This window comes from Semicossyphus pulcher, unplaced genomic scaffold (genome assembly GCF_022749685.1).
Source record: "Semicossyphus pulcher isolate SPU_LCO1_2020_fin unplaced genomic scaffold, fSemPul1.0.p SCAF_12, whole genome shotgun sequence".
Taxonomy (NCBI): domain Eukaryota; kingdom Metazoa; phylum Chordata; class Actinopteri; order Labriformes; family Labridae; genus Semicossyphus; species Semicossyphus pulcher.
This window is the reverse complement of record NW_027211626.1, coordinates 12,298,826-12,315,247: the sequence shown is the minus strand read 5'-3', so window position 1 is coordinate 12,315,247 and position 16,422 is coordinate 12,298,826. Positions and strand designations below refer to the sequence as shown.

The 16,422-nt window shown below is 41.1% G+C and overlaps 1 protein-coding gene across 1 annotated transcript in view; it reads left to right on the top strand.

The window, feature by feature from the left end:
• ryr2b (ryanodine receptor 2b (cardiac)) overlaps positions 1 to 13,447 on the top strand; it is a 75,557-nt gene extending 62,110 nt beyond the window's left edge. The window contains exons 96-104 of the mRNA XM_069659052.1: positions 2,078 to 2,214; positions 3,748 to 3,808; positions 4,130 to 4,276; positions 4,467 to 4,601; positions 6,316 to 6,472; positions 6,755 to 6,819; positions 9,812 to 9,912; positions 11,136 to 11,187; positions 13,352 to 13,447. Coding sequence (XP_069515153.1) covers positions 2,078 to 2,214; positions 3,748 to 3,808; positions 4,130 to 4,276; positions 4,467 to 4,601; positions 6,316 to 6,472; positions 6,755 to 6,819; positions 9,812 to 9,912; positions 11,136 to 11,187; positions 13,352 to 13,447 — 951 coding nt within the window. The remainder of the gene's footprint in view (positions 1 to 2,077; positions 2,215 to 3,747; positions 3,809 to 4,129; positions 4,277 to 4,466; positions 4,602 to 6,315; positions 6,473 to 6,754; positions 6,820 to 9,811; positions 9,913 to 11,135; positions 11,188 to 13,351) is intronic.
• The last annotated feature ends 2,975 nt before the right edge of the window (positions 13,448 to 16,422 follow it).

Sequence of the window (16,422 nt, the reverse complement as noted above, 5' to 3'; positions counted from 1 at the left end):
GCCATTTTATGGTATGTGTAATTATTCTCAGGTATCAAAATGATAGAATGTCTCCAGAGACAGACACACTTTAAGCTTCCTCATTCAGATCGCCTCTCCTGTTATGAAGGGAGATGAAATAATTCTTCTTATAATAACTCCATTGGTCTTTTAAAACAACATTATAGTCAGATGAAATAATGTTAAACCAAAAAACAATGTAGTTTAAGCAATTTTCTTTTTTATCAGCACTAACACCAATATTTGATGATGTGAAAGTTGTGTACTGCTCAGCTACTTGTATGTTCTTGTTTTAGTAGATAACCAGGGTGTCAATATGTTCTCAAAAGGGGCACCAGGGTTTCTGAAAGGTCTTTAGGCACTCTCTCAGAGAGAAACTAATCCTCTCAAGCCTCCTCAACTGCACTATCTTATGAACCCATCTATTACGAGTCGATAGGGAGGGATGTGTCCCTTTAAAGAGAACAAGCCTCCAAGTAATGAATGCAATAACTTGTTGTGGCTTTTGTTGCCTTTTTTATATGAAAGAATTGAGAGCTCGGCAGTGAAGGGATCGGACCTACTGTTTTACCCAAAACCCCTTTAAACATATATTTTAAGCCAAAACTCTAATAATAGTGCCCATGACCAGAACATGTTTGGAGTCACCTGGGAGTTCTTTACATCTGTTGCATGTTTCAGTTCTGTTAGGGTATCTTGGCTATTCTTGCACTTGTGAAGTATGTTTATTTATATTGGGGTAGACAGTAGCCCGTTGAGGGGTGTATTTCGGGCCTTCTTGTGTGTAGCATGTTTGTAAACACAGAGTGAAAAGATTGAATTTCCCCTTGGGGATTAATAAAGTATACCTTCTTCTAGCTTCTTCTTCATTACCTTGCTCTGCAAGAGATGGTGCTTTGCACATATAGAGAAGGTGTGTACAAGCACACGTAATTACAAGGACTCGGTCGCCGATGGCTCTCAGGGAGTCAAAACTATTTTGGTCTACATTGAAAATGTGATCATATGATTGAAGTAAGCCCATTTAGTCTATTATTAAGTTATAGCAAATAATCAATGATGGAATTACGTAGGAAGGTTAGGGGATTGGGGAATTGATTTACTCCATCGTGCCTAATAAGGAAGAAGCAGAACAACTGGGAATTTTGACTTTGTCTGATGGGTCTGAGAAGAAGGAAATTACATCCTCAACATAAAGCTAATTAACTTTTGCAGATCTCTGTTAGACCAGGTCTGAAAACTGGATCCAAGTAGGCTGGTAGAAGAAAGGTGTTTGGGAAAGACTGGAGCTAGACCTCCAAGTGCGTGCAAGGTTGCAGGATCTCTTCTGAGTTATTGATATATTAAAGACAGCATCTAGCTGCCATCAGCGGCTTTTGCATCGTCTTCAGCTTTTTTATGCTGGGGCAGCCACTTGATCTATTCAAAGTTTGTCTAGCGCTGCCACAATGCATTTTGTATTTTTATTGCTTTATTTTAAGAGCCTGTAGTAAAATAGATGGGACAATGTCTTCAAGTGCTTCTGGTAATCCAATTTTGAGTTTGGAAGAAGCAGATATTGCCTCCTATACGTCAAAGTGCTTATGTTTGTAATAACAAAATTGCTCTGTAATAAACCTAGACTATGGTTGGCTCTTGTTTTAAGTTAATAAATCAAGAAGCATAAAGTTTTAAGAGCTACTGCAGCACAATAAGAACAAACTTTGCTTCCATCATAGCCCGAGTTCAGCTTACATATGCAATTTAGTAGGAAGATGAAGTGTGTTGTATAAGCAGAGATCAATACAAATAATTTATAGGCTGTGAGATCGCAGGAAAAAAACGGACCAGAGTTACATGAGTCACTATGTCACTATGCCTGTTGAAAACCACATATCAGCACGCAGGTAACAGAAAACCCTGACTTTTTCTGTTCAGTGGCTTTCATAAGCAGCAACTTGTCAGCAGAACACAGGCGTTATCTCACAAGGCACAGACGGAGCAGAATAATTCCCTCTTGTTATTCGTAATTCAGATGAAAAGACTCTTCAGGGACTTGTTTAAGTCGCTATGTAAACATGTCTTTTTCCCCTGTCAGGTGATGGATAAGTATGGTGACTTTTATGGCTGTGAGAAGATCAGTGAACTGCTGGGTCTGGACCAAGCCGCTTTAGACTTCAGCTCCGAGAGAAACGAAAGGAAGAGGCTCAAGAGAGACGCTGCCTGGAGTGCTCTGTGAGTTAAAAAAAAAAGCTCAAGTCTTTCCTATTCTGCATTCATGAAGGGATCCTGGGGAAACTTGAACCATGTATTCTGCCATTTATTTTGCCTGTATGCAGTTAAATACAAAAATATGCTGGATTATTAAATCTAAATGCGTTTTAAATTGTTTTTTCTTTACAAACACTGATCAGCCATAACATTATGACTACTGACAGGTGACGTGAACAACATGGATTATCTCGCTACAATGGCACCTGTCAGTGGATGGCATATCTTAGGCAGCAAGTGAACATCTTGTCCTCGAAGTTGATGTGTTGGAAGCAGGGAAAATGGGCAAGTGTGAGGATGTGAGCAATTTTGACAAGCGTCAAATTGTGATGGCTGGACCACTGGGTCAGAGCATCTGCAAAACTGCAGCTCTTGTGGAGTGTTCCTGGACTGCAGTGGTCAGGACCGACCAAAAGTGGTCCAAGGAAGGAAAACCGGTGAACTGATAACAGGGTCATGGGCATCCAAGGCTCACTGATGTGTGTGGTGAGCGAAGACTGGCCCGTGTGGTCCGATTCAAAAGAACTTCTGCAGCTCAAACTGCTGAAAAAGTTAATGCTGATTCTGATAGAAAGGTGTCAGAGGCTGCGTAGCTGCAGACCGGTTAGGGCCCATGCTGACCCCTTTCCACCTCCGAAAATGCTTCTAATGGGCAAGAAGGCAAACTGGTGGAGGCAGTGTGATGCTTTGGGCAATGTGCTTCTGGGAAACCTTGGATCTAGCAATTCATGTGGATGCTACTTTGGCACGTACCTAAACATTGTTGCAGACCCAGTGCACCCCTTCATGGAAACAGTATACCCTAATGGCAGTGGCCTATTTCAGCACGATAGTGCGCCTTGCCGCACTGCAAACAGGTGGCAAAATCAGGACCTACACAATATTAGGCAGGTGGTCATAATGTTATGGCTGATCGGTGTTTACATTGTCATGAATAATAAATCACTGGCCTTTGATTGGTAAATAGCCGGCAGTGAGCAGGTGGCTGTACACACAGCAGCTTGCTCCTATGAAGGATGGCTACATGTTTGTTTACATACACGCAACAATATATTGATAGAACATTATTTGAATAAAGAAATCAATACGCCTCTCTCTCTCATTCATTATACTGTAGAGGTGATATGGAATTCTTAATAAGCCCCACTCATACCCATTAACACCTGGGTGTTATTTACTGTTATGTCCCTTCCTCGCCTTTTCAGCTGGTTGATTATTTATAGCCCATGCCATTATTAATAGCAATTTCACTTATAATGTGTGTGTGTGTGTGTTTGTGTGTGTTATCTAAAAGTGGTGGCCTGTCAAAAGAAGGTCCCAGAACATTATGTTGTACTTGAGGAAGAACAGGACATTCTGAGATGACGCCAGTTTCTGATCACAGACAGGCTCCCTGAGAGGAGACACTGTTGCAACACGGGGTCTGATTTTAGCCGTGGACATTTTGACCTTGTTTTCCAGCATTGTGTAACTTTGTGATGACGCTGCTTATTTCAGGTTTAACTCCATTGACGTGAAGTACCAGGTCTGGAAACTGGGAGTTGTGTTCACTGATAACGTAAGTTTGGTGTCTCATATTAAATTTCCACGAAGTCAAGATAAAGGCGTCCCTTCCTAAAAGTTATGTTAACAGCTAATGAAAAATCATCGATCAATGCTTGTAAGGATGATCTGATATGCTATGACCTGAGCCTAATTTGTTCAATCTCCTATTCCACCATGCTAAGATTGAGTTTGATACAATTAAACAGGCTGCAGAAGTGATGGTGGTAATATCCTGTAGTCCTGCCTTATCTTAGATACACATTTGTCTCTGTATTTGTCCTTGTAATCTACATTGCCTGTTCTGATGTGTGTATATCCTTCTGTATGTGCTTAGTCCTTCTTGTACTTGGCGTGGTATATGGCCATGTCAGTTCTGGGTCATTACAACAACTTCTTCTTCGCTGCCCATCTTTTGGACATCGCCATGGGCTTTAAGACGCTCCGCACCATCCTCTCCTCCGTCACGCACAATGGCAAACAGGTGTGTTTGCGTGTGTGTCTTTAATTCTTTATCCATCTGTCTTTAATGTGTGTTCAGAGGTGCAGTATGCATGCTTGTAATGTTTGCTTTCACGCTGTAGGGTTATATTGGGGCTTTTCTCAGATGACGGAGCGTATTAAAGCCCATCTGCCTCCTCGGATCAGTTTGTAATTATCTTTTTGTCTCTCAGTTGGTCCTGACAGTGGGCCTGTTGGCGGTCGTTGTGTATCTCTACACCGTCGTGGCCTTCAACTTCTTCAGGAAGTTTTACGACAAGAGCGACGACAAGGACAACCGAGACATGAAGTGCAACGACATGCTTACTGTGAGTTAAGTGTGCATATTGACACACACACACACACACACACACACACACACACACACACACACACACAGTAGTCGGCTCTCTTCCTTCCTCTATCTTCCTCTATCTCTCCTCTCTGTGTTTATCTTTCTAATACGAATGCAGACACACACCTCATTTTCCACCTCGCAGTGAAAGGGGAAGAGGAAGATTCTGACAGTGATCCCCATTGTTGAAGTGAGAGCAGCCTCTTGTCTTAGTCCTTCAGCTACTTTTCCATAAAGTGATGGACACATGGGTTGAAAACAGCTCCTCAAGCCTCAGCATGGCGCTTTGTTTGGCCATTCACAACATTAACACCCAAACCGCCTGCTTTATTCTAATGTGGACTCGACTGTCACTCACACAAGCAGGCGGCTGGCAAGCAATAGTATTTGAATAAAACCCTCCTTGTATTATTAAAGGAACCAGAAGATATTAAAATACATCCTCGATCACACTTGCTATGCTTTTCTTTTTTAACTCTTATTTCCCATCCGTTTCCTTTAAAGGGCCAGTTTGCCGATTTTCAACCTCAGTCCTATCATGCTATTATGGGGAGCTAATGCCTTTATGGTAGGAAAAAAATGCAATTTGGCTCTGTGGCTTTGGAGGACGCTATCCGCTTCTCCAATGGGCCCTGGAAAACCTCCACCAGACTATGTCAAACGCGTCATGTAGCGAGGCCAGGGAGCTTGTTAAGCACACTTACTCAATCTAGGACGCCCGCCTCCGATGTCATGTCTCATTCAAAATTGTCACGTTTGAAATGTAGACTGCAGACCTGAAGACTTTTTAGACGATCTACCGTTATATTCTCGGTGTATTTCGGATTCTGTACCGCTCTGAGCCGTTGCCTGCAGTGATCAATGTCCTTGACTGGAAACGATAGTATTTCACTCCAGCGTCGCTGGGCCGTTCCTTTCAGAGCGGAGGGGCGCAATGCACGCTGGGTGTTGTAGGAATGTAGAATGGGCGAAACCACGAGCTGTTTGTAAAACTTGCTCCACAGCTATGTTGTCAATTTCAAATATTATTGCTACTATCGATTACAGAGAACACCAGCTTTGACTGACAGTGCCTTTTTCCAGGGGCGAATTGCTCCTTTAATACACCACACAAACCATTATTTCAACAAGTACAATGCAAAATATCAAAAACTTGTTTCCCAAACTAAGCAGAAGACATCTCCAGCTCCACGGTTTAGTCTCCCTCTGACATTACAAGAAAGAACTGTTTGAAATGTCGAATGTTCCTTGAAAGTTAAGCAGTCAATTTTTAATTTGTTTTTGTTCAAATTCCACGCTGAACATATCCTCTGCACCTTGAATGTTAATTCTTTTAGCCCCCCACTGCCACATAAAATCCTTGTGGGTACTTACTGTTTTAGGCAAAGAATATAGTTTTAAACAGCCTTCAACGATTCTGTAAAATTGAGTGAAAACGCTGCTGGTTTTATGGCCTCTGGAAAAGCAACCAGCACGGAGACAGGCATGAAAATGCATAAAATAAATTCTTGAAGTTTGGAGAAACAATACTGTAGTCCTCCATGGATACTTGACATATTTTCCCCATACCTCATCCCCCTGTCAGAGATAGCCGTAGAGCAGCAAGTCTGGCATGATCAGTTTTGGGAAAGTGTGTCCTCATCCTCAAGTTGAATGCATATTATGAATGAAAATGCATTTTCTTCCAGTGCTACATGTTCCACATGTATGTGGGAGTGCGCGCCGGCGGGGGCATCGGGGACGAGATTGAGGATCCTGCTGGAGATGAGTTTGAAGTGGAACGCATCGTCTTCGACATCACGTTTTTCTTCTTTGTCATTGTCATCCTCCTGGCCATCATCCAGGGTGCGTCACGGGCACTTAATTTGTTTTGCAAGTACAGCTCAGCTTGAGGAAATGCAAGCACACATTAACATGCACACCACACAAATACATATTATTCACCTTGTTGACTAGAAAATATTTGATGAATTTTTCATGGGTGACTGGAAAAGAACAGAGTATCTGTTTATCCCCCTCTGAGTCCCTAAGGTTCGCTAACACCTGTCATTCAGAGACGAGCACAGCCGTGCACATGCGTATCTGCTCACAAACAGACTAAGAGACACAATCTCAAACTTTTTTCAGGTTTGATAATTGATGCCTTTGGGGAGCTGCGTGACCAGCAGGAGCAGGTGAAAGAAGATATGGAGGTGAGTTTTGACGCTTTCTCTCACACGTACAAACATTCTCTCTCAAACACATTTTAACTCGGGCGCGGCACAGATACGAGAAATCCCAATGATTTGAATACATTTAGTATGTTATCAAGGTTTAACAGCATCCAATGTGGTGTCAGGTTTACAAGGATACAGAAGGACAAATACTCAGTAGCAAGACAAGATTGAGGTTGTTTATATTTTAAGTGTGTGTGTGAAGAGATTAATGTGTGTGCACAACATGGAGCATGTGTTAGAGGAAACCATGGTAACACTGGCTCTAATGACAGGATACCAATATTTCTTTCTCCCGAATAATTAGTGGGTAATAATTCAAATCCCTGAAATTTAGAATCATTTAAAAAGGCAATTTTTACACGTGAAATATGTCAGTAATTATATACCCCCCCTCCTGCATCACCCTGTCAGTGATTAAGTTCTGTTTTAATGACTTGCTCTTTGTACATTATTCTGCTAACTACAAGGCTACTAGTATAGTATAGAGTATAGAAATAGATCATGACACAAAAAAATAATATTTTAAGCTGCTTTAAATGTGGTTCTACAGTACGATTAGGACCAAAGCAACGCTAAAGTCTGTTGCCTTCTCAAGATTAGCTTACTTACCCGTTATTATTCACCTAAAGCTGAACATTTGCATCGATATTGAAGTGAGATAAGAGGATCAGGACGGCAGGACGGGCTGCAGTTCCTGATTCAGGTCTTCTGTCACGTATCAGCATCTGTTAAAATGTAAACGTTGTAAATGTTCATGCTTTTCTTTGGCTTATGTTTCTGTTGTCCTGCTCTTTTCGCAACATAAACAGGCTCATAGACAGATTTCTTTTTTTTAAGATTATTTTTTTGGCTTTATTTATAGGACAGCTGAAGATAGACAGGAAATGTTGGGAATAGAGAGAGTGGAATGCACCAAATGATCGGCAGACCGGGAGTCGAACCTGCGATCAGTGCAACGATGACTGTAGCCTCTGTACATGGGGCGCCTGCTCTACCGACTGAGCTAAACAGCGCCTCCAGATTTCTATATTTCTAAGAGGAAGACATGAAATCTACTGTACTTGTTTCTGCAGATTGATTTGATTGAACTTGGTTCTGATATCAGGTTGGATCAGAACTGTGTCCGTCACACGGCTCTGTCATTAATAGCAGCAGACTATTATGTAAGGGATAATGTAAAGCGGAGGGGTCTTGTCTCACCCTGTCGTTCTTTAGTAACAATGTGCTCACTTTACATTATCCCGCTTATTACATGACTTTTTACTTACACAATCAAGTATTTGACACAACTGATTGATTTGGAAATGATTTTGTTAATTTAAAAATGATTAGATTTTAGTTTTCCGTTCAGAAATAGTCCGTTACACTCGAAGTGAGAGCTGCGTCCATAGCAACGGTTAACTCAGCCTTCTTAAAGTGAGCTAATCATTTAACCTTTATTTCTTTCTCTCCGCTGTTTTTGCCTCTTTTCTTCTTTGTTCCCTCTGTGAACAGACCAACTTCAAATATACCCCAGACTTCTTTCTGCGTATTGATATTAATTGTTTAATCCTCCGGATTGTGCAATTAGAGACACATCCCTAGCAATGGTCTGTTCTTCATAACTTCATAACTGTTATCGAGAAATAACAGACCTTGGAATGCTGTAATTAACCAATCAGAATCAAGTATTTAACACAGCCGTGTAATAAACAGATATAACAGACCACAGAATGCCATTATCAGAGTATTCAACAAAGCTGTGTGCTAAACATCCAAAACAAATATCACTTGCTGTCTTTCCTGTTTACTGTTTTAAAGTTATTTGCTCAGCTCCTTAAGTCTCTTCTTCTTGTTTCACTTAAGCTTTGCTTATTGACACAATCAGTGTTGAATCTAAGCTTGTTTGGAGCTGGAGTGAAGGCTGGATGCATTAGAATACAAATGAAGAAGTATTTAATTATGTTTCCACAAATTGCATTGCTGAGAGTGGCTAAACAGGATTGCTTTCTTTTTGGTGGAGCTTGTTGAGTGGCTTTATTGATCAGGTAGCCACAGTCGGGCATAAATCCCTCAGCAGTATGCCTCTCAGAGCTCAAAGCAGGTGCGAACAGCAGCCTACCACAGCAGACTCTGCAGGTAGAACAAGTAAGGTCAAAAGACACTTTATTGTGTGGCCAGGCAGGCTGACAATAAGCAAAAGGGTATTTAATCAAACAGCCAAGTCCAAAGGTGCAGGAGCAGCAGGTAGATAATGAACGGCTGAACAAAGCAGCACAGCGGATCTGACAAGCAGTCATGAGCTTCCCTCCAAATATGAAGGGTAAACATGTGATGTCACTGAACACATAGTTGTTATAGTCGCTATCACTTGAACGGCAAACACACACTCGTCAGTAACTGCCACTGTACGTTCACATTAAAAAATCATCACAAGGAAAAATCAGACCCGTTGTGCAGAGAACAGAAGCAGGCCGGGGCTGTGGGATGGCTGCTGTTTTATTCTGAATCATTAGCTTGTAATGTGTGTTTTCATTTTGTCCCGCTCCGTTTGTATTTTTGGGTTAATGCATTATGCATTTTTCTTCAGACAGAGTTCATTTTAATTTCCGTAGCACAAAACTTTTGTACTCAGTAAGTATGAAAAATAGTTTATTTGACCGTTTAGTACCCCCTAAATGCAAATCCTCAGCAAATATGTGCCCACGGGTGAATATGTCTGGCATTGAGTAGTATTTTGCTGTTATATACATTCATCTGCTTTTTTTGAGCATTTTTTGAGTGTCTTTCCTTAAAAAAAAAAAAAAGATAATAGTAATACACTTAAAAGGTGTAGTTGTTGTGCTAAAAGACCACGCTTGAGTCACGCAGCACTCAAACGAAACCCCTCTGGTCTTGATGTTTGTATTTCATGGTTCTCTGGAGGACGTTGTGTTTGTTCAGGTCTGTTTCATGAGTCTTTACATGTCTTACATCTCTCCTCCTGCAGACCAAATGTTTTATATGTGGAATAGGAAGCGAATACTTTGATAAAGTCCCTCATGGCTTCGAGACTCACACTCTACAGGAGCACAACCTCTCCAACTATCTGTGAGTCGATTCATGCTTGCTGCCTTTGAGCCTTTTTTCATTTTTTTCTACCGTAACAATTTAAAAAAATACTAAAACGCACAACTCAAAACGTTATTAGGCATGCTTATGGCACCATAACTAAACCTTTATGAAAAAAACATTAAAAACGCCTCTTATACCTCCTTCACTCTCCTTTCTAATTAATCCAGCTGGCTAACAGTTTACGCCTGTAATCCATTCCTGCCAAACCTTGATACACTATGTTTTATTCTGTTATGTTTCGGGCCTCATGTTGGTGCAAAAATATTAATGTTACGCCTTTCATCTGCATTAATAACCCATATTCAAACCACTGTCTTGTTGTATATTAACTGATACTTTACTAATCGGCAAAGATAAAAATCATTAGTTTTGACGTTTGTAATGACAATCAGGTCGAACTTTGCGCTCCTCACAATGTGTAGAGACAGATGTTTACACAGTAGACTGTGAGGAAGCACAAAACATCCGAAATGATGTCCAGAGGCTCAAGAAGCTCCGCAAATATAAACACGAGCAGGTAAATATCCAAACCAACCACACGATGCAAACACTTCTTGCAGCCTCCATACTCCTGCACGCGGAAAACATGGACTGGGATCCGAACCTTGCTGTAAGGCGCTACCATCTTGGTTCCACTTTGGCACACAGGCATCAAAACATCATGTGTGAAGTTAATTTTCGACTATTATCACTGTGTTGAAAGTTTAAAAAATAGATGGATCTACTTTATAAATCACAAACTGGGAAATTAACTTTCTGAAAAGGTTATTTTGTAGGTACCGTAGCATCGCACACTGTTGCTACATCAACAACTGCCATTGGCAATATCTTATTAAGCCTAATTATTATGGATTATGCAATGGACGATTGTGTTTGCATCTTCTCACTGATGGACTCTTCCCTCTCCTTTTCGAATAATGTATAATCTGTCATGCAGCATTTTAAAATGATCTGACGAAGGGCATTTTCAGCACTCCTTCAACCTGATTGTCAAACTACAGCAGCTAACTCTGGTTGTACTTCTATTTTAAATGGCTAAACACTGTTTGCATTATCACAACATTACTTTGGACTTGTGCTCAAGCTTTTAATTTCATGCCACAACTTTCTGCAGCAGCGTTAATCTCACAATACTGAATCCAAATATGTGTGGGAGGTGTGTGGGCTGCTACATGAATCCATTTTCTATTTCGTTCCAGGTTTTTTCTGATGTACCTTATTAACAAGGATGAAACTGAACACACAGGGCAGGTATATTTCTTCTCTCTTGTTTTAATAAGAAAAAAGCGGCACTTTTTAAGCTCTGAAACATTTCATCTGTCAATCCAAAACTCCAAACACTTTATACATCTTTCCACACCGGTTGCTGCTTGTCTCCGTGACCTTTTAAATTCCAGCATTTGCCATGGCTGTGACAACGCTGTAGTGTAACCTTTTCAGCGGAGAGAGGATCTGTATTCACGCTGTCTCTCAAAAGCCCTATCAGCACCAACACCCACATTTTATGATAATACACATGCCAGGCATTCCTCTTGATTATAATTTCTGTTTTTACTCATAAACCGTCGCCAGCGGGGGAGGTCGGGGTTTCAAACTGCAAGAACTTTAATCCACTTGTCCTCACATCTGTGTCTGTATAACTTATTTTAAACGATCTGTTGGGGGCAAAGAGGAGTTCTTTCAGTCGTCTTTTCTCTCTCTCGTGTCTCGCACTTGGTGAGAGTAAATGTCTGAAAGAGATCAGAATCAATAAGGACATGTTTCATTCTTCAGACTGCACAGCGTCAACACAATTTGGATTTCTTCTCTTTTTTGGCACATTATGCTTTTTGAATGTGAAGCCTCAGAATTAATAGACGGAAGAAAATACTGAATTTTTTATCAGCCTCAAACATTTTGGTCAATTGGATTCTTTTTCCAAATTGAGTTGGGTCCTGGGCCTCATCCCTAGACATATTGTGCATCGTCTTTCATTATGGTATTTTTTTAGGAGTAGATGAAGGAGGGAGCTGCGAGGTGGAATGTGGAAAATGTGTCTCCTTTGGGCCAGAAAATGTTGGAATAAATTAAAGTTGTGTTCTCTGTCGAAAAAGTTAAGATTGTTATTTTCAGAACAAAGTCCTAAAAGTTTTGAAAGTGTAAAACTTTTAACTGTTATGTTTAAAGCTTAGGAAAATATTTGAATTCAAATATACACCTTAGAAATTGCTCCATCTACACAATCACTTATGTAAACCAAGAATCTTTCATTATGGGGAGTGAAACAATCCCCTCATCATATTTTGGTATCTTTCGGTGTCTCAGTCCAGACCAATGACTACATATATATAAAGATGGATGACGCGTCTCCATCTGCTCTCATTGTACAAAATTGAAGCCAAAATACCCCCCATGATAGGTGCTGCCATCTTGCGATTTCATTTGGAGCCGGAGTCTGCGCAGTAGAGATATTGATTTTATAGTTTGACTCATTCACTCAGGGCTTTATGATGGTCCAGAACACAGACTGTATAAAAAGATGGACGACAATACAGCTCCCTAAAAGTGAAGCCAAAACATATCAAGCGCCCCCCGCTGACTGGCTGCAGTATAGGTCATAAAGCCCGCCTCCTCCATGTTAACAGATGGGACATGAGTCAAACTATAAAATCAAAATACACAACAAATAAATGTTTCTCAAACATGGTTTCTGTCATTATACTTAGTTCTTATCATGCTGATTTACATCCAAGTGTTCATTTTTCGGACAAGTTTAGTTTTAATTAGTTATTTGATGCTGTCAAAAGGATGATTGACAGCTCTGTTGACAAATACGGCTCCTGCAGCCGATCTGTTCTGGATCAGCAGAGTGGAGGACGAACGACGAGAGGCGACGTCCCTAAAACAATCACTACAGTCACTGAAGTTTACATATCTGTGAACGTCTGCTTCAGACCAACACAAGAAGCTGTTCTGCTGTTAAATGTGCCGACGTGCAGGATCTTTGCTATTTTTTCCGGTAGTGTACTTGCGTGTTTTGATTAGTGGAGGTGGCTGCGGCGGATCCACCTGCCGATCTCTTCTGCGCAGCTCTGGCTCCATATAACGTCACCAGCGCAAGATGGCAGCGCCCGTCACGGGGGCTTTTTTGGCTTCAATTTTGTACAATGACAGGAGACGCGTCCTCCATCTATATATACAGTCATTGGTCCAGACGCTGAGCTTAATTTTTGTATTTGCATTTAAAGTGACAAATCAGATGTGATGATAAAAGATTCAAGAATGAATCCTTTGGTTTACGTACCTTGAAAAGTGCTACTCCTGCACCTGCACCGACCCTTATTTCACTGATACAAAGAGCTCTCGGTCAAAGAATGCATACGTTTAGCAAACTGCTGACTCTGCAGATAAAACACCGCTCTCTTGTCTCTGCCAGGAATCCTATGTGTGGAAAATGTACCAGGAGCGTTCCTGGGAATTCTTCCCCGTGGGAGACTGTTTCCGTAAGCAATATGAGGATCAACTGGGATGAAAGGCGATCTGTGCGATCTGAAGCCTCCCTAGATAATGCCGTCACTCAGAAGCCGTTTTGATTGATTGCCTTTGACTCACTGAATTACCTTGACTTCTTGTGTGTGCACCACATTGATTTTGGAGTGATTGTCTACACTTTATGCCTCATACGTTCTCTTCCATACTGTCATGCACGTCAGTATTTATAATTTGTTTATTAAATAATTCAGAAACTAAAGAATGAGCCCCTCTTGTTTATGTTCAGATACAAAATGAATGTGCTCTTTATTTCGGGAGTCTTGCGGGTATGACATTATTCATCCGAGTATTGGAGTGATGCGACAGTTTGCTGTTTATACATCATTATCTCAAGCAGTCAAAGCTGGCAGACCAAACTCGGCTCTGCTGGCTGGATGTGTCTCTGTGAAGCTCATGTTTTTTGAATTACGTGATTTGTCTTTCTAATCACAGCCTCCCATCCCTCTCCCCCGTGTGACATCCAGATAAACACTCCCCCTCTGGCTTTTGTTCTTTTTCACCCTCCTCTGGCTTGTTTCTTCAGGCTTTCTCTTCTTGTCTGCTGCGCTCATCTCTCCAGGATCCTTCTCCTCCTCCTGTCCTCGCTGCTTCTTCACTTTTTTCCCCCCTTAAATCTGCTCTCCTCGTGTCCCTCATCTCCAGCTCTTTTCCCTTTTCATTATCAGTCACTGTGTAACATGACAGCAGGTCTCCCGGTCTCAACTCAAAATATTACCACAGAAGTGTGTCACCCAGCTTAACGACACAATTGACCGCTGTCTCTTGACGGCCAAGAAAGTCTCTGGGGAATCCTCGGGTATAAGTCAGTGACTAAAGAAGCGTGGCGGGTGTTGTTTGAGTGTTAAAAACTGTGTGTGTGTGTGTGCAGAGCTCAACAGCCGGCTGACAGGCGTGGGAGGACCACCTACTGATATTGTCCTCATTATGGAAAGGTCAAACACCAGGCTTACACAGGTCTGCTTCTGGGATGTATTTCATTTTGCTTTTCAGTTATGACTTTATTAATCATTAAAGCACCAAAAAGAGACTTTCAGGCGGAAGATGAAAGAAGCTGCTTCTTTTCTTTTCATCAACAGAAATCCTATAAACAGTCTTGCTTTGTGGGTGAATAATTATTATCGCTCTTAAAAGAAAATAAAAAGTTAAGACACTCCATGTCACCATATGGGCCGAGTGAAGTTTTGATTACATTGTTAATCTACATCATGTGACAGACATCACTGATGTCAGAGACTATTTCGAGGCCCTGAATAAATATATTTCCATGTTTGTGTTAAATTGATAGTTCGGAAAGCTATACAAAGCTTACTCACGAGTCCCGTGGTCGGAGTGCTGGCTGCTTCCAAATGTAGAATAAGTAGTTCCGGCGAGATGCCAGGGTCATGAAACCAAAGATTTTAACCCTACAAAAACAACACGCAGGCAACGGTGATCTTTTTCAACACAAAATCATCATTTTAGGATTTCATATACTGCGCCTGTTTTTGGCACTATTTTCTCTTGTGAACAATCCAGTATCATTACGCCTGCAGCAGGCCAGTTTCTCCCCATGAAATGGCTCCGGTTGTCTGACTCCTTTTTAGACTGTTTGCCTTCATCTGAGCGTCGAATTTGTTTCTTTTTCTTTGGATTTTCACTTATTTTTGAAGTTGTATCTGTAGTCATCGATCTTTTCTTTGTTTGTTCAGCCATAGTAGATTACTGTTTATTGCAACACTTGCAGAGACCGGAAAAGTAGCCGCTTAACTCCGCCTACCCTCTCTGGCAGACCAACCACTGCTGGCTGATGGAAAACTTGGGTGATGGAAAATCACAAGTGGTAAACTACTCAGGATTTTTCCGCAAAAGTCGCACCAGACACCCGGTAGATAGATAGAGACTTAACAGACATTTATTTGAATGAAAATCTTTGAGATTGTTACTCTAAAGTACAAACCTAAAAAAAGAAAATGTAATAAAATGTATTTCAGTTACAACTTTTTCAACCTGCTGAAGGTCGAACAGACAGCAGTAAGTGAATAAAGTTTTCAAACTCCAGCACTTTCTCAGTTTTTGTACCAAAACAACAGAAAACAAGCAACATTTTGCCTGCAGAGTTAATCTGTGCTTCTGACAGCATGTGCAGGTATAAAAATATGCAGAGCTGTACACGCATGAAAATCACACCGCACCTTTTTTTGGCACCATTTTCTCTCTTGAGCATTCCAGTATCGTTACGCCTGCGGCAGGCCGGTTCCTCCAGTTTATGGAATCCTAGGAGATGATTTTGTGTTGGAAATGGATCACCATTGCCTGCGTGTTGTTTTTGTAGGGTAAAAGCTTTTGGTTTCATGACCCTGGCATCTCACTGGAACTACATTTTCTACGTTCAGAACTGGACAGAACTCCGACCACGGGACTATGTGAGTAAGCTAATCGCTTTGCATCCACTGTTGGAAAAAATTTTGAAGCTTTATAATCAAATGTTTTAGAGATGAAGTTATATAATCAAAAGTTTTATAATGATATGTTTTAGTTGAAACTTTATAATCAAACATTTTAGAGTTGAAGTTATATACCCATAAGCTTTATAAATTAAAGGTTTTAATGCCTTAAAGTTAAAGTTGTTATAGTTATGATGCCTTAAAGTTAACTTTTCTATACTACTATCCTTTTAAAGCTGCACGGTGGTGCAGTGGTTAGCGCTGTTGCCTCACACCTAGAATGTTCGGTACTCCGGCTTCCTCCCACAGTCCAAAGACATGCTCGTTAGGTTCATCGGTGACTCTAAATTGCCCGTTGGTGCGAATGTGAGCGTAAAAGGTTGTCTGTCTCAATGTATCAGCCCTGTGATTGACTGGCGATCAGTCCTGTACCCCGCCTCTCGTCCAATGACATGATAGGATCCAGCCCCCTGCAAGCCTGAACAGGATAAGCGGAATAGATAATGGATGTATGTTCATGTTAAGTCTTTTA